At 44.9% G+C, this 21,501-nt stretch overlaps 1 protein-coding gene across 1 annotated transcript in view; it reads left to right on the forward strand.

Annotated features, from left to right (window-relative positions):
* The first annotated feature begins 2,629 nt into the window (after nt 1–2,629).
* LOC113270144 (contactin-associated protein-like 3) overlaps nt 2,630–21,501 on the forward strand; it is a 149,332-nt gene continuing 130,460 nt past the window's right edge. The window contains exons 1-2 of the mRNA XM_044391241.3: nt 2,630–2,729; nt 15,542–15,735. Of these exons, the coding sequence (XP_044247176.1) occupies nt 15,610–15,735 (126 nt within the window). The 5' untranslated portion in view covers nt 2,630–2,729; nt 15,542–15,609. The remainder of the gene's footprint in view (nt 2,730–15,541; nt 15,736–21,501) is intronic.

The following is a 21,501-nucleotide window of genomic DNA, read 5'->3' on the forward strand; positions in this document are numbered from 1 at the left end:
AAAAAATGACAATATGGTTTGGAACTTCGAACACTGCCTTTTACATCTCTGTTAGGGGAAAGCATCCTTATAGAATCTTTTGAAGGAACTTAATAAGTGTTGACTTGTCTTACCATAGTGAGAATAATAAAAGCAAATACTTTTAATCCTCAGCAATCCTCTTAGTGTGTGAGTCTCCATTGAACAGTTATATGACTCCCTGTCATATTGCTGTGTGACTTCCATCGTGTAGTTGTGTGACCCCCACTGTACAGTTGTGGGAGTTGACTCCCCATTGTGTAACTATGTGATATCATCATTGTACTCTTGTGTGATTCCCCAGTGTCCAGTTGTGTATCTCTTCACTGTACAGTTGCATGATTCCCCGTTGTACAGTTGTGTCTCTTCATTGTCTGGTTGTGTGATTTCCCACTGAACTGATGAGAGAACCGAGGTTTAGCGAAGGGTGAATGACACCCCAAGAATAGGGAAGCTGGTGAATGCCAACCTCACCCAAGGCGGGCTCCAGAATCTATGCTAGCTTCTCATTCAGTTTCCAACTTCAGGGGAGACCATAAGTGGTGAGATGACAACAGTGTGAGCAGAGGGGATTGAGGGGGTGGCGTCAGTACAGACCCCTAAAGGGGAAACTGTATGGGGCCAGGGCTGGGAAGAGAGCAGGCTTCCTGAGACACACAGTTAATGGGAATAATCCTCTCTTGCCCTCAATCTGCTATGTGACTTCAAGGTGGTGGTGAGGTCCCCGGGACCCCTCTGCATAGAGAGAGAATAATGCAGGCCTGGTCTGCTCCATACTCTGATACCCCTGAGAAATTTCTAGGCTAACACTCAAGTTAGCTCAGTTGACTGTGAACTGTAGATAATCCCCCTCCTCTGGAATTTTCTGAAGTACTAATAATACCCTAGTAATAACTCAACACTTTGTGCTTCCAGTGCACACACCCATCACGGGGGTTTCTGAGGCCTTCCTTGTGCCACAGACCCCTTTGGTACTTTGGAGAAGCCTGTATCCCCTTCTCAGAGCAGTGGTTGTAAATGTGTTTTATATATATATATATATATATATATATATATATATATATATATATGCCAATTATAGTGAAGTGCTGATATCAATAAATTAGAAATTGTAATATAATAAGTATCCTAGCTATTAGCACATTAAGTAACAAAATCAAGTGGTGAGTCGAATAAATACGATTATTTTGAATTAAGGAGGAACATAAATGATATTTCTAGATATTGGTGACAATGATTGCTATAAGAATATCTGGAACTTATGATGGTAACAAATGCGTGGACACCACTGAAAATGCTGTGGTTTGTCTCTGCTTGTGATTAAAGAAAATGCTGAATTTCAGCTGGAGGTTTAATGAAAATAAAGATGTAGTTTTTCTCTGTCTTCACAGGCTCCTTGAATCATATCTGTACCCCATGTAATGAACTCCTAAGTCATGGTTCCCCGATTCAATTTCTATGAAAAACTCTCTTGGGCTTTTGATTGGACTTCTAATGAATTTTTAGATCAAACTGGGGACGACCGAGACTTTAAAAATACTGTCTTCCTGGCTGTGATCACTGGAGTTTGTATTTTATGCAGTTTTGCTTTAATGTCTTTCAGTACCGTTTTTATAAGAATCCCCATAAATGTTTTGCACAGTTTTGTAAGATTCGTTCTTAGATATTTTATGTGTTTTGTTATTATTTGCTATTCTATTTAATTTATCGTCTAACCCCAGCTAGAATTTAAAATGAAATCAGTTTTGGGATATTGAGCTATTAAGCCATTCAGTTACTTACTTTTGGATTTTCTCCCTCCACAGTCATATCATCTGGAAGTGATGACAGTTGCTTCCCCCCCCCCCCAATTCTGTGCTTTTAATTTTTAAATGTTCTCTTATGTACTGATAGGACTTTGAGGGCAGCTTTCAGCAGAAGCAGTGATGCCTATTAAAGTCTTCTTCCTGATTTCAAAGGAAATTCGTCTAATAGTTCTCCATTGAGGGGCAGTGGGCTGGAACCAACTTTTAGCAGCTAGCAAGAGCCAATCATTAACTTTTCTTGAATTTTGTAAGCCAGTTGTTAAAATACAGCCATTATTAAAGATTAAGTTATATAAAGTTACAATTAAGTACATCATGTTAAAAACAAAGGTGGATTTCCAATTCGCCACTTATTACTCTATTTCATGGCATCTTACTACTATCTATGGTGATAGATTATCTATCTCTTGAGGTTATTTCCGTCTCTTGGGTCTGCAGAGTAGAAATATCATATAATGACAGAACGTGTGTGACTCTCTTTCCAGTTCCGGTTGGTGACATGCTGACAGCTCGGAACTGCCCACCATGGGAGTATTTACACCATGGAAGATGGCAGATGTTACCGATCAGGGCTTTTATTTTCTTTAAGAGCCTGTTGTTAAACATTTACTAACACACCTCTGATCAAGACCGATGTTTGGCACAGGTTCTAGCATTTTCTTAGCCTGTTAACTAAAAAGGAAGGAAAGAAGGAAGGAGAGGAGGGAGAGCAGGAAGAAAGCAGGGAGGGAGGGAGGGAAGAATACGGGAAAGCCTGGAGCAGGGGTTGATCTGAATTTGTTATTTTCCGCATAGATACCTGTGATGCCCCGCTGGCGTCCACCTTGCCGCGAGAGTCCTTCAGCAGCTCGTCGGAGCTGTCCAGCAGCCATGGCCCAGGGTTTGCAAGTCTTAATCGCAGAGATGGTGAGTCCGATACCATCTTGTTGTTAATCCATCATGATTCTTTCTCAGAGAGAATAATGATCATTCTTACTTAATACTCATTCTTACCGTTCAAAAAGGAATAATATTGCAGTTTAACGAAAATGAAGCACCAGGTTCAACATTTTATCATTTGCTACCTTCCTTCGTCTTTAGTATTCATCTTTTTTGTTTGTTCTGACATCTCCCTTCCCTGTTGATGGCCAGCAAATGATCATTAATGAGATCCAAGTCCACAGGGAATTATTGGAGGCTCTAGATTATTTCCTATTTTATCATCCTTTTTTAGTTTTAGAGGGCTCTGTGGATGGATGACAAGTCAAGTGTGCTTATCGTGGTAACTAAAACAACAAATGAATGAGCCAATGTCACAGGCACTGGAGATCACCCAGCAAACCACTGGCTGGCATCAGTGAGATGGGAAGCTGCCATGGGACAGTGATGGGGAAACAGCTTCATCCCAGCACCTGGCCTGGAAGGAGCCTGGGCAAAGACTCCTGTTGAAAATAGATTCCCTACGTATCCGTGGGAAGGGAGCTAATGGCTTACTTTTTGGAGGGATAGTCATTCATTCTTGCTCCTTGAGGGTCATGGACTAAGTTACTTCCTCTTTTGCACAAATAATATTTCAGCAGATTGAATAAGCTAATCCATACGCTGAAAACTCAAATGTTTGACTACCTTTGAAAGCGACAGATGAACTTTTTTGGTGAATGATTCATTCGCAAAGTAAAATTTTACATTGACTGTGTCCCATGTAAATGTAAATTCTGAAGATATTACTATGGAATGGAGCGTTTTCCTCCCTATATTTGGTATTTCTTAGATCACAGTTTAATTATAGCTTGAATTTTATTGTGTCCTCAAGAGTCACATGCAGGACCCCACAAGTGATCAAAGAGACTGGTAGACAGAGTTAGGACACAGTGAAGGATTTTAGTGAATTTAGGCAGAGGGAGCAGGCCCGCTGATGACCACCTTCATGGCCTTCTCCTATGAAGAAGTGTTTCTGGCCAGATTGTTTCTCCTGCAGATATTTATGAAGCATCAGTCACGATAACTTGCAGGACTCCAGTGAAAGTATCTTCTCATTGAAGCAAGTTTTCAATGAATAACTAAATGATCAAATTTACTATTTTTGGTCTGGTGGTTACTCTGATACCAGCTTAACATCTAAACTTTCCAGTGATTGCCCAAAGACTGTAAAAACTAAATAAGCAACATACTTAATTAGTTTAAAGAATCCCAAGGCGCCTGTGTATTGTGTTTCTGATTTGCATATACAGAATACCTTTATGAATCAGGCCTCCGGTCCTGTCAGTGTGGTGGCACTGGAAAGTTTATAAGCATCAGAAAGGAAAATCCCAGTGTTTAAGATGAATTCATTTCCATTACATTTAATTAAAAAATTAATAACTTAGAATATGATAAGCAGCCATTGTAAAATGGTAAGTATAAAATGCATTTACTATATTCAGATCACTCTCTTTGCAAATTTAAATTAGTTTTTTTTAAGAGCGTGGCAATCAACTGATGAGTTTTTCTTGTTGTTGTTGCTACTCTGATTGTATACAGTACAGATTTCACTAAATCTTCCTTCACTTTACCATCTGATTTCATTCCCATTCCTAAGGCAAGAGTCAGACCACACATTTTATCAGTGTTCCTTCTGAAGGATTATCTATGTATATTTTCTGTTAAAAGCCAGCATCCCAGGGGCACCTGGGTGGCTCAGTGGGTTGAACGTCTGCCTTCTGCTCAGGTCATGATCCCAGAGTCCCTGGATTGAGCCCCACATTGGGCTCCCTGCTCAGAGAAGGGCCTGCTTCTCCCTTTGCCCCTCCCCACACTTGTGCCCCCTCTCTCTCTCTCTCTCAAATAAATAAATAAAATCTTGAAAAAAAATAAAAACCAGCATTCCAGATTCTTTCCTGGCATTTCTTTTGCCTTCATAAATGCTGGAGAACAGTTGAGTTCACTTCAGTTTAGGGTATTATGATGTAAAATGTGGATTGTATAATGTGGATGATTATAATAACGATGATGATGATTCTTCATATGTAGTAGTTTTAGCTTTTTTGCAAATTTGGCGCATGATCTGGTGTTGGAAATCATGTTAGACAACCCGATTATGTGATTTAAATTTCCCTGGTCTATGTTACGGTACTTGGAGGTTGTAAAGGAGGTGGTCTGTCTTACCTCCCTAGTTTCTTATTTTGCCTGGAAGTCTTTGAGCTTTCAAATATTTTTATGGAAAAACAGAAATATCTAAACTATCATGGCTTCTGCCAAGGATTTTATATGTAGCTGATCACTGCTATATATAAAATACCTGATGTATAGGGTAGTAAGAGAATGGTAAGTACGTAATTTTATTTTATTTTTATTATTTTTAAAGGTTTTGTTTACTTATTTTAGAGAGAGAGAGCGAATGCGAGTGAGGGGAGGAGCAGAGGGAGAGGGACAAGCAGACGCCACACTGAGTACAAAGCCCGACACGGGGCTTGATCTCACGCCCCAGAGATCATGACTTGAACGGAGATCAAGAGTCGGATGCTTAACTGAATGAGCTACCCAGGTGCCCCGTAATTTTAGATTGTAACCTACATAAGCCAAAGGGGAGAGGTGAGTCCAAGGGGTTCAGAAAACCATGACTCCTGTGTAACCACATGGTTTTCAGTGTGTTCTGTGAGTTCCCCAGTAGGAGTGCCAGTTATTGTGGAGATAATACTGAGTTAGTATCATCTCTCAACATAAGACCAAGTACTGAAAGTACCGAAATCTTCAACCAAGTATTGAAATCTCAGTCCGGTTCCTCTGACGTTCTCATTTTGATGTCCGAAGTAGGGTTCTCAATAATACAATGGACAAAATGCCCACACTGATGTAATACACACTATTTTTCATACAAATTTTATACAAAAATTGATGAAAGTTAACATCCCCAAATGCCTGAATGTGTAATTTTTCCAAACTGATAGATTTTTAAGAAGTAAATCATAGGTACATACATTTATTCACGTACCTGCTCCAGAAAATTGATGCCATTAGATAAAAACGTAAAGTCCTTGAAAATTGGGTTTGATTGTTCAGATCGGCTGATTTTGTTTCCACCAATCTTAAATTGAATATTTCCTAAAATTATAAGTTACCCAATATTTCTTACACAAAATCAAGATTGTTGAAATCTGGCTGTATAGGGTAAATTAAGAACATGCTTGACTTCATATTTTTCTTCTCAAAAGTCTCCTAAAGAGTTTTTGTACTTCGAGTTTATCCAGACAAAAGTTAATTAGCAAAAACAACCCCCCGCCCCAGGGCACCTGGGTGGCTCAGTCTGTGAAGCATCTGCCTTAGGCTCAGGTCATGATCTCAGGGTCCTGGAATCGAGCTCTGTGTCGGGCTCCCTGCTCTGCGGGGAGTCTGCTTCTCCCTCTCCCTGTTCACGCTCTCTCTCCCTGTCTCAAAGAAATAAATAAAATCTTTAAAAAACAAAAACAAGAACCCCCCGCCCCCGCCAAAAAGAAAAACCTGTGTTCTAGTAAGTCATGCTGGACTTGTATTCTGCATTTTGCTTGTGAAATAGCCTCTCTTTTCGTAGTTATTGTTACTCCGGGTGACCCTCCATCAGCCTGGCTCAGTAGTAACGCAGAGGCTGTGCTCCAGCTCTGGACGCCATGCCCTCCCCGGTCATGTGATCTGTAAGCAGAGGCATGGTCCTGAGATGAGTGGTCTTGCCAGAAGCTGTTTGAAATTGACTAGGAAGAAACGTACACACCTGTTCTCCTTGTTTGTTCCCCCCAAATGCCTGCATGAACACTCACTTCCAGAGGGAGGCGCTGCTCTGTTCCTGCCCAGATGCTGAAAGTCATGCCTTTTAATGCAGCAAGTCACCTTGCTGGTGGCAGTGCAATGAGACTGCATTAAACTTAACTTTCTCAAAAATGGCATTTTAGAATACTGCATTGATTATTGCACAGAGAAGGTAGGTGGGGACAAACTGAACTAAGTGTTTTCTCTTTGTATTTTCTACCTTTTCCATATTGAGGCGTTGAGCACGCAGAACATAGACTGTGTTACCTATGGATGGAGGCAGGACAGATTTTGTGTAATGATGCCAATACAATTAGTGGCTGAGCATTTTAGAATCTGTTCTCAGCATTAAGATATTTATTCCTCAATAATGAAGTACAGTTACTAGTACAAATTTGTAGTAGAGGTTTTAGCGAGATAAGTAAAGAAAATGATTAGATTAGGAAAAATGCTTAGATATGGCCATTGGATACCAAATGGCTTCTTATAATATCGAACTCTGATGATTTGAACTCTGCAATATTCCAAGTAGGGCATGAGGAAAAATTCACTGCTTTTTAACAAAGGAATGTTTTTAAAAATTGAAAAAGTAAATAATTTAAAATACCTAAAAGTGTGTCAATTCTTGACATGCATCAGAACATTACATCAAAAGTGTTTGATACAAATCTTATAATAGTGAAGTTTTCTGTTATATTTTTTTCATAGAGTTGCAGTTCCTGTATCTTCCCATCTTTTTTTCACAGGCCAGGAGGCTGATGGAACTGGCCAGTGTTCCCAGTTAATAGACTAAGCAATTCAAATTGCAATAAAGGGTCTTGCACACTGGATTTTTAGAAAGCCATGTGAATGTCCTGGGAAAATTTTACCTCCGGACATCAGATTCTGAATTCTGTTTACCTGGCCTCCTTAAGAGTTTTTAGACCTATTAGGGCTAATGCACATTCTCTTTTTAAGCCACCATTTATTTTTCTTTCTTTCCTTTCCTTCCAAATGACTTTGCAGATACACTGTGGATACTGGGTGCAGGGGGCAGGCCAAACATAAGAGCATCAGTGTAAACTATACCCAGTGCTAAAGCACAGAGCACTGTCTCGGTGGCCGTGTAGCTTTATTACATCATAGCTTATCTAAAATGCAAGTTGGTGGCACTTGGGAAGAAAAACCCCAAACACCAGGGTCACATGGACCACACGCGGAACTGCTCTGACCCTTCCTATAGCCCTCCGCAAGCTCTGGACTCCCCAGCTTCCTACCATGCAGTCTGAGTACTAGATGAGACAAACCAGCACAACCCAATGTTGTCAGGGTTGCCAGCGACCTTCGGGGAGGCAGCGTGGCGGGCCATGTCCTCTGCCAAGTAGCCCAAATTATAGAACTACCAAGGGGAAGGTAGTTCTTTCTTCCAGATTCAGGAGTTTCTTTTGGGTGGGTGAGTGTGTCCCGGAGATGCTCAGATTTCTGTGTGTTTCTCCTGCTCTTCCCAAGACCGTGTTTGGGTTGGCAGGATGGGCTTGTGCCCTCATGGAGTTGGATGGTGGGTGGGATTCCTGCTTCTACCTCCTGAGGGTAGTTTGTTAGCTCTTTTTTTTTTTTTTTAAAGATTTTATTTATTTATTCGACAGAGATAGAGACAGCCAGCGAGAGAGGGAACACAAGCAGGGGGAGTGGGAGAGGAAGAAGCAGGCTCATAGCGGAGGAGCCTGACGTGGGGCTCGATCCCACAACGCCGGGATCACGCCCTGAGCCGAAGGCAGACGCTTAACCGCTGTGCCACCCAGGCACCCCAGTTTGTTAGCTCTTAACCTGGGGGTTAGTTGGCATTCACTCTCGAAGCCTGTGGTAGTTTTACCTCATTGGTGCTTTTTGGGCAAGGCCACACTCCCTGGGTCATCTGCCCCTTGAGGGATGTGTCCCATGTCCCTTCCTGTCTCCCTGAAATCTGACCATGAGTCTCTCCTGGTTTCCGGCCGAGCAGTCAGGCCAGAGCCCTCCACGACAGGTTTAATCTGCTCTTGCCAAGTTGACCTTCTGTTCAGATCCAGTTGGACTGTCATTGAACTTGGGTGTCCCATTTTGATGGCCGGTGGAGAATTCTGGGTCACTATACCCAGGGGAAAAGAGCCTCTGACAGTTTTGTCCTGGCAACTTTGGCCCAGAAGTGACCGACCACATGCACTCACAGCTTGTTGGCCAGAACCAGTCACATAGCCTCACCCAGCTGCAAGGGGGCTGGTAGTGCCATCCTCCACGTGCCTGGAAGGGGGAAAGCAGGCAAGATTTGGCCAGCGATGTGACTGCACAGCCCTTATGAGCCGATCTCCTGGAGTTCCAATAGGAACCAACACAAATCCTGTCCTCTGCTTTTTGATTATTCTTTGCTTTCTTATCCCCTGGGGCTTCATTCCCGAGCAAGGTGTCTGACTCACCCTTCCACCACCCTGACTCGTCCTTCACTTCCTCTCTTCCCGAGTCCTCCGAGTTCCCACCTGGTCTTCCAACAGCAAGTCCCTGCATGTTGTGATTCCTGTCTTCTGAGTTGTTCTTTGCCCTCCTTGCTTCTCTGAGGCTCAGTGGCATCATGCTCACTGACTACCAGGATTTCCTGGAGAAAAGGAGTGAAAAACATAGCCCTTTGACTTTTCAGAATGATTTCTGTGTTTGTAAATCTGCAGAGTAAGCACCTCACGACAGCCACAATCTTGCCACGGAAGTTTTCATTTCTCTGCGAGTTAAGGAGTGCCTGTGGCCCACTTGGCAGCTTCCCTCATGGCATGTGGAAGCCCTCCTAAGGGCTAAGGGCTGTCACGTTCTAAAATAGTTGTCCAGCAAATTCTAGTCTGTTCCTTTTCAAAACAATTCACTTTTTATATCACTCATAATATTCAGAGAGGTTCATAAAGTTATTTAGTCAACAGTATGTACCTTTGACATATACCCTGATGTCTTTGGTCACTTCACCTACTAGTAAGTGTCATCCCTGTAGAGACCTTTTTTGTCCCATTCCCCCCTGCCCCGCCCCCATACTATTTCCAGGGTTTTCCATCCAGCCATGTTCAACTGCATTGCCCCTTCTAGGAATTTCATTTTTTTCTGCCCAGGGCCCCTGGCGAATGATGCACCAGCTAAGGTGACCTTTCACCTGGTAAGGTCCAGGTAACAATCTTTGACGAGGCCCCTGGGGTCCCTCATAGGTGCCATGTTGAAATCCATATGGGAGTCCCGAACTGTATGTTTCACTTGTGACCCAGGAAGACCATAGCCAGGAACAGAGGCTGCTGGGACCTCTCCGTGGGCCCTGCGGTCAGCGGCTCTGCTGCCGTGCATGTGAAGGGAGACCTGCTGGACTAGCAGCTGATGGGGAGATGGCGATCGAGGGGCTCCCTGTTCTCTCTTTCCTGTGACCCCTGCAGCCCGACTCTTGTTTCGTTGCCATGTGTCCTCTAAGGAAATCAGGTGGAGCGGGCTTTGCTCCAACACATTCAGGTGCTGTCCTTTGAAGGCCCCCCCCCCCCCCCCAGTGCTGTCCTTGTGATGCTCGGGGCTCACCCTTTTTGCATTCCTTACGATACTCTATTTCATACAGCAGGTAATCGGTACGCAAGTCTTTTCATCGGAGGCTCTCACGGCCTGCTTACAAATTGTTCCGAATTAAGCCAGACAACATCCTTAAAGAAAATGCAAGTTTTAGCATCAATGGAATTTTTTTTCCAGAGGCATTTGGCTGACTGAGCAGTCACAAATGGATGGATAATTTAGTTCTCATGGTTTTATTCCCGAGCATCTCACCCTTGCATTTCCTGACACGATCCTCCACCATATTTAATTTTTTAAAAAGGAGACCTCGCCTTGACAGCCGCAGCAGAGCATCGTAGGGAGCGGTGGGGGCGGGGGAGCTGGCCTGGCCCCCTGGCCTTCTGGGCGGTCGGGGCTCCCCACTGGGCTGCACGCAGCAGACGGAGGTGCCTCAAGGATGGTCTGATACCCTGTCTGTTCTGCATAACTCAGGGGGCCTCTGTTGTGATGCTTCCATAGAATGAGGCCACATCCCAGAGCCGCACTCCTTATAAACACGGAGATTTCACGGGACATGGATCAGCTCAGTCACACATTTTATTCGGTCATAAATGAGGGATTTACGGCTTGTTCAGATTGTTACAGGCTTGCTGGGTGATTCTTGTGCTGTTTCTAAGGTGAGAAATTAGCAGAATCATCTTACAGTTTTGTCAGCGCAGAACTTCGAACGAGTAAGAGCCTTGGAGCCTCGGAGCAGCTCCGATCTCAGGGGTTCTCGACTGTATGTTCTTTAAAACATGGTCAGGAATCTGTGTGAGAAAAGCAAAGCAAAACACACGGGATTGCCAGGTTTTTGTGTATTTTATGCAGAGAGAGCTGCAGTAGGAAAGGGGTGCTAAGGGCGTGGGAAGTTGTCCTGGGGAGGCTGCACACTGCATCGGGGAGCACTGCACACGTGAATGCTTAGGGGTGCTTTCTTGTCCTCAAGATCACTGGCATTTAATACAAATCTCAGATTGACCAGTGTACACATTTTCATTTAACTTTTGAAGCGTCTGTTTACAAAGCCTAAAATGGCTTTGTAAGGGGTCTCTTGCATTGCACGTAGGAATCCGGTTTACAATTAGGCAGCTGCAGCGGACTTTTCCCTTCTGGATGCACATCGTGGGAAACGTCCGGTTCTCCCCCGCTCAGGCTGCTAGCAGAGTGCAGGAAGCTCATGGGAAGGGAGGCAGAGTGCTCCTAGGCAAGGCCAGAGGCAGGGTTTCTGGGCCTCCTCCATCCTGACGGCCGGAAATGCTACCTGGAGACAGCTGGAATTGTGTCCTAAAGGGTCAGAGCCGCAGCATGGGCTTTAATCCCCTCGGTGACATCGGCAGGGTCTGGTGCAGGCTTTAGCATGTCCAGTCCAAGGACCTCTCAGGGGAGAGGTCAGGGGGCCACCCATCCACAGAGCCCATCTGCCTGCTGGCCCGTCTTTCCTGGCGACGCCCGTCAGTTTCCTGGGGAAGGCAGCGATGGGCTCCTGCTTCTCTCCTGTTCTTCCTATCATGCTGGGCCCCGCCTGGAACTCAGAGTAAATCTTCTGTGGATTGAGGTGCGTGTAAGTGAGGAAAGAGCACCCATCGCTGGATGGGGTCCCATTTGAGACAATGGAGTCATGATCGTGGGGGGAAACTCCCCTTGGCAACAGTTGCCACTTAGCCATTTATCTGCTCGGCATATAGAGGCCCTGAATGGGCAGGTCTGTTCACGTCACATTAACCCACTTGACTTTTGCTTCTGTGAATTCCGTGAATATCTTTTTTTTTTCCGCCAAATTCAAGTTAGTTAACATATAGCGTAGTATTAGTTTCAGGGTAGAGTTTAGTGATTCATCAGTTGCATTTAACACCCAGTGCTTATTACATCATGTGTCCCCCTTAATACCCATCACCCAGTGACCCCCATCCCCTCACCCCCCTCCCCTCCAGCCACCCTCAGTTTGCTCCCTAGAGTTGAGAGTCTCTTATGGTTTGCTGCTCTGGTACTTGTTGAAACTTGAAGGCAGAAGCTTTGGCTTTTCGCCCCCGGCTAATGTTCTCTGCGTAAAGCCAACAGTTTGTGAGAATGCATGCCCTGTGACCACCAGGAGCCGTGGTCACTGTCATCGTGATCAGTGGGCAGAGTAATTAAGGCCCTGCTGAGAGTTTCCTGTTCAACCTTTCCTCTCCCCGAGGGACTGTCCCTGCCTGTGTCTGAGCCAGCCAAAGGCAGGGGAAGCAGTCACACAGGATTAACTAGAAACAAAAGCCTTCCGACAGATTGATGTAAAATACAGTCTGGTTGGTGGTAAGCGAGCAATACTGAATAACTGATAAATTGCAGTGAGATGTTCTTAGAAGGGGTGGAGAACGAGAGGGAGACATGCTTTAGTAAAATACCCTCACAGGAACCTAAAATGATGTGTGTTCCTCATCGGCAGAGGAGAGACTGTCATGCCAGTCCCGCTTGCTGGGTGTGTGTGGGGGAGGGGGTTGTGGGGTCACACGTGGGGCCTCGGGCGAGGTCCTCAGCACATCACGCATGCACACGTTTAGTCTTTCTTCACGGTCTTACCTTTATCTGGTATGAAGTGGCAGGCGACAGACCCTTCAGTAATAAGGTGACTGGAAAGCTCAGCACGTGGACTGTGGCCCTTCACTCACCTAGAAGACACAGTGGTGACAGCCCGTTGTAACGGCCACTGTTCAGCGCATGGCAGCGGTTGGGAGGGAAAACACTGGGTGCTTAACACATCCTCCTGCCGAATCCTCCTTACAGCACTAACACACCACGCTTTCCCTAGGAGTGAGAAGGCTGTTTTGTGTGGGGTGACCTCCCAGGTACTGGAACTTTGTTCTGCACAAGCTGGGCCCCCTGGGTAGGTTTTCCTTTGTGTACATTGTGACACTTTAATCAGGAAGGGGCGGAGGTGGGAGAGAGGCAGGTGGCAGTGGAAATTCACAGTCTGCGGTGCACATGGACGGAAGGCCCAGCAGCCCACATTAGCACCGGCAGCGATCTGGGGATCCCGGGGGACAGTGTTATCCCGCTGAAGCGAACTGCCCCGTGGCATAGGGGATTCTGATGTTCCATCCCTTTACCACAGCCCCTAGTTAATCAAACAGCTCAATTTGCATACCAGCAGCACCTCGTCACCGCAGGTAAGGGACAGGAGATGTTCAGGGTCTGTTACCTGCAGGTGTGGAAGGCTGGGTGGCAGGTGGGCAGCTGTGGGAGCTGTGCACCTGTGGGAGAGGCTGGTCCCGGGGCAACGTGTTGGAGACACCATGATGTGTTTACTGAATTGTGCTTCTTCGCACGGGTGATGCCATGCTGATGATACTTCCTGGCTTCAAGAAAGATTAAAATTGACAGGGCAAGATGGCGAAATGCAAGCAAGCATTATCCTGAGTACCTTCCATAGAACTTTACCACCAACTAGGATGAGCTGGGATACAGGACATTAAGTAGTTTCTTGGAGATGTAAACTGACACATTGAAAATTTCAAATGTGGAATCTCACATTAAAATGATCACCTAAATGCCAATGCGTAATTTTTATTTGTGTGACAATTATAAAATCACACCCAGCTGCAGAGTAATGTTCCTTGGACTGTTAGTTAGCTCTCAGCTAGAATACAGAAGGACCTCCATTTATCAACCGTTAGTAGGACCTTTGGACGAAACAGTAGAACTTGTCTTTAGAGGCAAGGAAAGACTGCAAAACTGTTACCGGTTAGAGGACACAGAGGAGACTCCGTGTCTAAACAGGATCCTGGTGCAGAAAAATGGAGTTAGTGGGAATACTGGGGAAATCAAAATACAATTTGTCATTTCATTAGTACTGTACCTGTGTAAATACCTTAGTCTTGATACAAATCCCATGATGATGTAAGATGTTAGTTTTGGGGGAAACTGGGTGCAAAGTAGACAGGAATCCCCTATACCATGTTTGCAACTCTTCTGTCAATTGGAAGTTATTTCAGAATAAAAAGTTAAAAATGCACCACAGAACAATCGAAGGGCAGTGTATTTTGGATTCTGGGTCAAAGGCAAAGGCATTGTGCTTTCGGTACATTGAGAGGAAAATTTGGAATATTTGAAAAAAGATTCATTATGGGATCTGGGTAGAAAAAATGAGAAAGAGTCTGGGTTCTAGAGAAGTTGTAAGCTTTAGACTTTACTGAAGCTTGTGCGTGAACACGTTGTGCCGCTAATGGAGGACGTGGTGACGTCCTCCTGGTGACACCCCTACATGCTGATGTAAGTGCCCCACTTCCATTTCCCTCCCAGCTGTCCTGTGACCATGTCACACACCTCCTGACGTACACTCAGCCCTACCAGCGATAGCAAACCGAGTGTGGGTGTCGGTAAGAGCTCCTCACGAGAAGACGGTCAGTGTTGACTGATGCATTAGACCTCATTACGAGCACCTCAAGCGAGGTGTCAGAACCGTGGGGGAAAATTGTTTTCAAAAACCCCTCTTGTCATATTGGGGATTACTTATATGAGTCGTGTTTCCTAGACATGGATAATTAGCAAAATACTGGTTCTGGAACGTGTTTCAAGCGTATTTTCCAATTTTTTATGCTTATTAACTTAAAACCAGCAAATTCAATGTGACATCTAAATCTAAATTCAGAACTCATGTTTCTGTGTCACCAGAAGAACAAAATATGTCAACAACACATCCTTGGGGAGCTCTAACTTTTCTGTTTCTCATCTGTTTCTCACTGGACAAAACAAAGCATCGTGATTTCTGCTCTGCAGCTCTTGTCTCGAATACCTGAGAACGTCCTTGTTATTCACTCGCTCTGGGTTCTCCTTCAGTCTCCCTGCTGCCTCTCAGAGCTCTCCCTCCCTGCCCAGAAAAACCGTCACCTCCACCCTGGCCACACTGCATTTCAGATCATTCTTTGAAATGTCTGTTTCTCATATGAATCTGTAAGCATATCAAGTGTAGGGCTTGGCCGTCACCGCTCTTCTAATCCCAACATTCAGTACGGTACTTCCTCGTGTTGGGATTCCAGAATTAAGCGTTTCTAGTTCTACCATGGTCTGAATATTTTCCTTTAGGTCCAGCCAAGGTAAGTCATACATCAAAGCCAGTAGAGACACTAGTCTCAAGCACGGATGTGGCAACATGGTGTTTGGCTGTCCGCCTGTTGCGTGGGACCGCTGGACACCAGAGTCAGGTTATGAGCTAAAAACCAAAGCAAGTAATGATGAATGTAGGATTCATCTGTTTACTTAACCCGTGGTTTTGAGTGTGTGTGTGTGTATGCACGTGCATGTGTGTAATTATGAGGGGTTATATGTTCCAGAATTTGAAACTATGATTTTCATAAATTTTACTTATGATCCCATTCTTGCAGGATAATGTAGATCTTAAAGATTTCTTTCCCTTTACTATGTTTTCCTGTTTCTGTTTCCACTCAAAGGGGCTGGTGGCTGGTCTCCACTTGTGTCAGATAAATACCAGTGGCTGCAGATTGACCTTGGAGAGAGAATGGAGGTCACGGCTGTGGCCACCCAGGGAGGGTACGGGAGCTCCGACTGGGTGACCAGCTACATCCTCATGTTCAGTGACGGCGGGAGGAACTGGAAGCAGTATCGGCGAGAAGAAAGCATCTCGGTATGTTCCTTCGCTGAGAGCAGTCTGTCTGAGTATGGATTACACCAGTTATTTCATGTTGCTGCAGATCTGTCAGATCGAGTATAGAGACAGAGCCTCCTGAAGTACTTGAAAATGTTTTCAAGTGAATATAAGACACGTGTGGCATTTTAAAATACGCTGCCCATGTATAATTTATGAAATAAGTAGAAGTAAAACAATTTTGTAATGTAGTGAAATATGGAAAATGTCTTCCCATTATTCCTTAACATAGTGGGAAATCAAGGGAATGGAGTCACATACAACCTACCGTATTTTTTGTTCCGTAACCCGTAGCTGGTATCGCCTTGCTGTTGTTCAGTTACGTAAATTCACTCTTCTGAGTCTTCTGATTAAGTGAGATTTCTGAAAGACCCCAAACATTTAAAAATACATGTAATGGGCCATCTTCCTACAGACCACGGTGTGTTGAGGGACACAGGCCTGGCTCCAGCAGGGACCTGGGCGCTTGTGTGGCCCCTGGTATGTAATTCTTGGGGGATAGGTCTCTGGGATTCTTTGGGATCCTAACTACTTTAAATTATATTACAGTGACATCGTTCCTGCTCTGATTACATACCCGTGCTTCTTTGAGAAGAGTTAAATTTTGCTTGCCTGACATTTTGAATATTAAAATATATGAACTTTATTATATATTCAGCCTTTTGAGTCTTCCAGTCGTAGTCTGCCCTGAATGGGGAGCTCTTAGAGGCCAGTATGGTAGTCATCTGCTGTGTTTGCAGTTGGCTGATGGGGCAGTGGATGGAGGGGTATGGCCCAAAGATGATTTGTCATGGGGAGAAAGAATTACTTTCTTCTTATTAGTAAAAATTCACTTGGGGCACCAGGGTGGCTCAGTCGGTTGAGCTTCTGACTCTTGATTTCCGCTCAGGTCATGATCTCAGGGTCGTGAGATCAAGCTGGGTGTGGAGCTCTGCGCTGGGTGGGGAGTCGGCTTGAGATTCTCTCTCTCCCTCTGCTTCCTCCCTCTTCCCCACTCACAGGCACTCTCTGTCTCATGAATAAATAAGTCTTAAAAAAATACACTTTAGATGGTTGCCAGGGGCTAGGGCAAGGCAAGAATGGAGAATTACTGCTTAATGGGGACAGTTTCCGTTTATTAGATGAGAAAGCTCTGGAGATGCATGGTGGTGATGGCTGCACAGCAGTGTGATTGTTGACGCCATAGTTGCACGCTTATCCGCGGCCAGAGTGGTAAACTTTCTATTACGACTATTTACCCCCAATAAAAAATAGACAGGTTAGCTTCCATTTAATTTAGGCTAAGGATATTTTGTAATTCTTAAAAAATTTTCTTGTCATGGTAAGAGGAAAAGTATCAGCGAAAAAGCCGGGACTTGTTAGCGTGTAGCTTGTCTGTAACACTAACAAGCAGCAACATGATAATATTCGTTGGGTAACAAGTTGGCCTCATCTGAGCTTCCTTAGAACTCTGTTACTTAGTATAACTCCATAGATTATGGTCTCTTTCATTTTTTATCTCTGGACCTCTTTGTAGTTCATCAAGAAATGTTGATTTAAATTGAAGTAAGAAGTAGTCAGTTGTCTAACACTAGGTAAAAGAACAAAAGAGGAGAGAATTTGTGTTTGGGGGCCTGACTTAAATACCCCAAACAAGCAGTTGCCAGTGTGATCAGAAGTAGACATTGATGTTGACTGTCAAGAACTCGAGGTCCAAACTAGGGTTAGGATCAACATTAATTGAGAATGAATAACAGTTAAAGCTTAACGAAGCATCTACTTACATAGAGAACTTTTGTTCCGAATTAAATCTTGTTAATTTCGAAATCAGGTAACTGATCGTGAATCCATGCTTATTCTTAGTTGTATTATCAAGGTTCATATATTTTTTACTCCCATCGCACCCCCAATACACGGGTGAGAAATTGTGGCAATTCCTGTTATTCAACTAAGCAGCTTGCGGGGAACCGTATCTAATCATCACCATTTGACACCTTGTTTAAAGGAGCCCAGGGGAAGTAAGGGTCAAGAATAGTGGCGTTACCGATCCTAGACCACGCAGGGGAGGACGGATGCTTGGACCCGTCAGTCCTACCAGCCATCACACAGTCCAGACTGGTGTGGTGGCCTTCCTCCCAAGCTGGGGAGCTCGCTTACAGAGACCCACCTTCCCCCTCTGCGTCCCCAGCACTTCATGGTGCCTGGACCTGAGCAGAAGGTTGGTAAATGTTCACCAGATGAATGCATGGGTGGACTCTGCCTTCTGGCAGGACGCTTCTCTTGAGCTCCCCGCTCTGCACGGCTTTGAAGCCCTTTGTCCCAGCTGAGGGGCTCTTGAAGCGCCAAGTGCAGACACTCCTTCTGCCCGGGGTCTCCTTTAGGAAAGGGGTTCGTCCTTGCGTTTCTTCAGCCATCTCCACAGCTGAAGTGAATTACTCTCTCTGTGCCCGGCTGCGTACGCGGCTGACTCTGACCACAGTAAGCCTCACAATGATAATTATATTATACTGACAGTTTCTTGAAGACGGTCAGGCTGACGTGGCTGCTGTCTGGCCCGCTCACACAGGGTATCTGTTCTTCGTCAGAAAGCGCAGACCCTCCCAGGGGCTCTACCCATTCTTTAGGTGGTGGTTTTATCTATGGATTGCTGCCATTAATTTGAGAATGAATTTAAGATTCTAAGTAATTTCCTTGAAATATTTACACTCTTTATTAGCAAAAGTAATGTCATTTTCTTAGTTTTGTGCTACTGCTGTAAAAAGTTACCAGGCACTCGGGGGCCCAATGCAGGCCAGAGCTATTAGGTCACGGGTTCTGTAGGTCTGAAGTCCAGTATATCTGGCTGGGTCCTCTGGGTAAGCGGTTGGCAGTGCTGCATTTTTTTCTCCTCCGAGGTGTCCGGAGATCCCCAAGACCCTCCTCAGGTTCTGTGATTCGCTGGGTGGACTCACAGGACCAGTGTGCAGTCATAAAATTATGATTTATACAGGATACAAGCAAAATGAGTAAAGAAGAAAGGTACATGTGGTGAAGTCCGTAGGAAAACAGGCATAAGCTTCCGTGAGTCCTCTCCAAGTGGAGACATAAGGAACGTGCTGAGTTCCCCCCAAAACAAGTTCTAGCAATCCATGTGTGGTGTTGTTAAGCAGGGAGGCTCATTAGAGACTCAGCAGCCAGGGTATTTCTTGGGCGCTGGTTGCATAGGCACCCTCCGTGCAAGACCCCGACAAGGAAGACGGTTATACAGTAGAAACTGCACTGTTGGCACAAACATTAGGCACAGTGAGCCGCTCTCATTCTTAGGGTTTTGGGAATGGGCCAGCCTTGAGATTTGAATCAGTCTAGGTGATTTGGGAGTCCAGCCACACTGTGAAGAGGGTGATTCGGGTGGTCTCCGGCTTGGCTGCGCCCAAGAGGCAGCCCTGCTCCCCCTTCCATGGGTTAGCTACTGGTGTGTGTTTCCCTGTACGGAAGGATGGGTTCTGAAGTCTGGGGAAGCATTCTGACTTGCCTGGCTCCGGCTGAGGGGCCGTTCGAGAACTCACATCTGTGGTTGATGGCCAAGTCCATGTCACCAGGTGGCTCCATCTGCCCCACACTAGGCACCAATGCTCCTGGGCTGTGGGTGGAGCCATGTAAGGACCCAGCGGCCACCGTAATGGGCTGGCGTGGGCTAAGAAGGGAGGGATGCTGGGAGGGCCATAATTCCAAATTTCCTATTCTTCCTCTCTCTTTATGATCCTTTGCTTTCTTTTATATTTCTCTGCTTTCCTCTGCCTGTATATCACATCTTTCTACTCCTATCCTCCCCTTCTCTACCAGAGAGGGGTCCTGGATTACCATGGGCCCTACAACTCAACAGGGGGCCCACAGTCCATCAGCATCACCTGGGATCTTGACAGAAATATAGAATTTCAGCCCCCATCCTGGCCTACTGGATCCAGATCTGCATTTTAACAAGATTCCCAGAGGACCTCAGAAGTGGTGGCTGAAACGTGCCAAGTCCCATCTGCGGGAGAGATTGTTCTCCTTAACTAACCTTTCTTGCCAGGATCACAGGAGATCGTGCCCCTGCTGGAGGACGCAGCTTGTCCCATACACATGGTATGGTCCTGAGCACCTGGTCCTCCCTGTCATGGGACCTTAGGAAGCTTGCTCCATTGTCCTTTGGCTGCAGAACACCCTCTTTCTCCCCAGTAGCCACCAGGCTAGTGGAGCAAAGTCCAGAGTATCTCCTCATTACTTTTATCAATAATAACAACCAAGTGCTTAAAGTTAGTACCATCTTTGAGAACTATAGTATTTCTTAAATCTGTACAATTTGCATTAATTAGGGTTTTATTGTTTCCATTATGAACTCATCAGAACTCAAATTCAAAGATTATTATCTCTGAGGAATTCAAGATTGGGCTGTTACTCAGAATGCACTGACAACTTAGAATTTCAGCGGATTTTTCTTCCTAGGCAGGATGTTTGTGTGAGAAAGGCACTCGTCTAAGAACAGACTGATAAAATGCATTTGAAAAAAAACAAGAGAAGAAATTATTTGAAATAAACAGAGGATCTAGTATAAAGAATTCTATTGAACAGATTTTTTTTGCTTGAAAAATGTGCATCGGTAGGTCCTCGGGTGAAAATAAAAGAGAAATAGCAAACCATTTGAAACTTTATTCTACTTTGGATAATTTACAACCTAAACCAAGTAGAGAATGTCGACTAATTAGCGAGGCTAATTAATATTGTATTGAAAGGCACAATAACCTTATAGTGCTCTACAAGGCGACAAAGGTGACTCCAAAGATTTAGGGTTGAAGAAATGACAAGAAAATATTGGAAACAAGACAGATGGGATGGGGGGGTGTTCGTTACATCTGCAGTGGTTTATTTATTTGAGAGAAGGAGCTGATGCCTGTATAGAAAATATTCTCCTTGATAAATCCAGATCACAGGTACATGCGGGTTTGGTTTTTAGGATATGTTTGAAACATGGCGTAACCATAAAAACCCCCCAAATTTTGAATTCAGGTTTAAAAGAACCATAGTTACTTGGTATAAATAGAAAAATCATGAGACCCATATGTGATTTCAAAACAAAGAGGGATGGGAACGGTGTCCAATCGTAATAAGAACAACTTGAATTAGAAATAAGGAAGAGCGTCTGTGTGCAAGGAAGTAGGCACTCTGCTAAGTAGGAAGCTTTGCCGGGAGCCGACGTGGAAATCCACCTGACACAGGTTCCTGTTAGTTCTGTCGTTTAAATCCGTGTTGGTTTATTTCAGGTCTAGGCTCATACATTTATTATTGAGTTGATGACCCAACAGAGCCAAGTCCACCTCAGTGGGCCATTACAGAAAGGGTCCGCAGGGTCCGCAAGGTCAGACATGGGGCTGTGCCAACACCAGGCTCACCAGTTCCAAGTTCAGCTCTGAGACCGATTGGTTTTTAGCAGAATGGGAGCAACCCTTGGATGCTTCTGTTATCGAGCACTTCTATGTACTCAGCCTTGTTGGGGACATGGTGTCTCCCTTTTAACCACCCAGCTCATCACACACAGCCTATTGATCACCAAGGCAGTGACTCTGTACCGTACTTCGCTGATCGCACTTACCGCTGTGCACCGCGATTGGATTTTCTGTGCGTGTCTTCCCTTCTGGACTCTGAGAGCCCTTAGGTCAGCGATTGATCTCCCCAGAGGCCCAGGCCTATTATGGTTTCTCAATAAAGGGCTGTTGGATTGAATTAAGGGAAAGTTGCTGTTCTCAAATA

Source organism: Ursus arctos, unplaced genomic scaffold, assembly GCF_023065955.2.
Source record: "Ursus arctos isolate Adak ecotype North America unplaced genomic scaffold, UrsArc2.0 scaffold_33, whole genome shotgun sequence".
Taxonomy (NCBI): Eukaryota; Metazoa; Chordata; class Mammalia; order Carnivora; family Ursidae; genus Ursus; species Ursus arctos.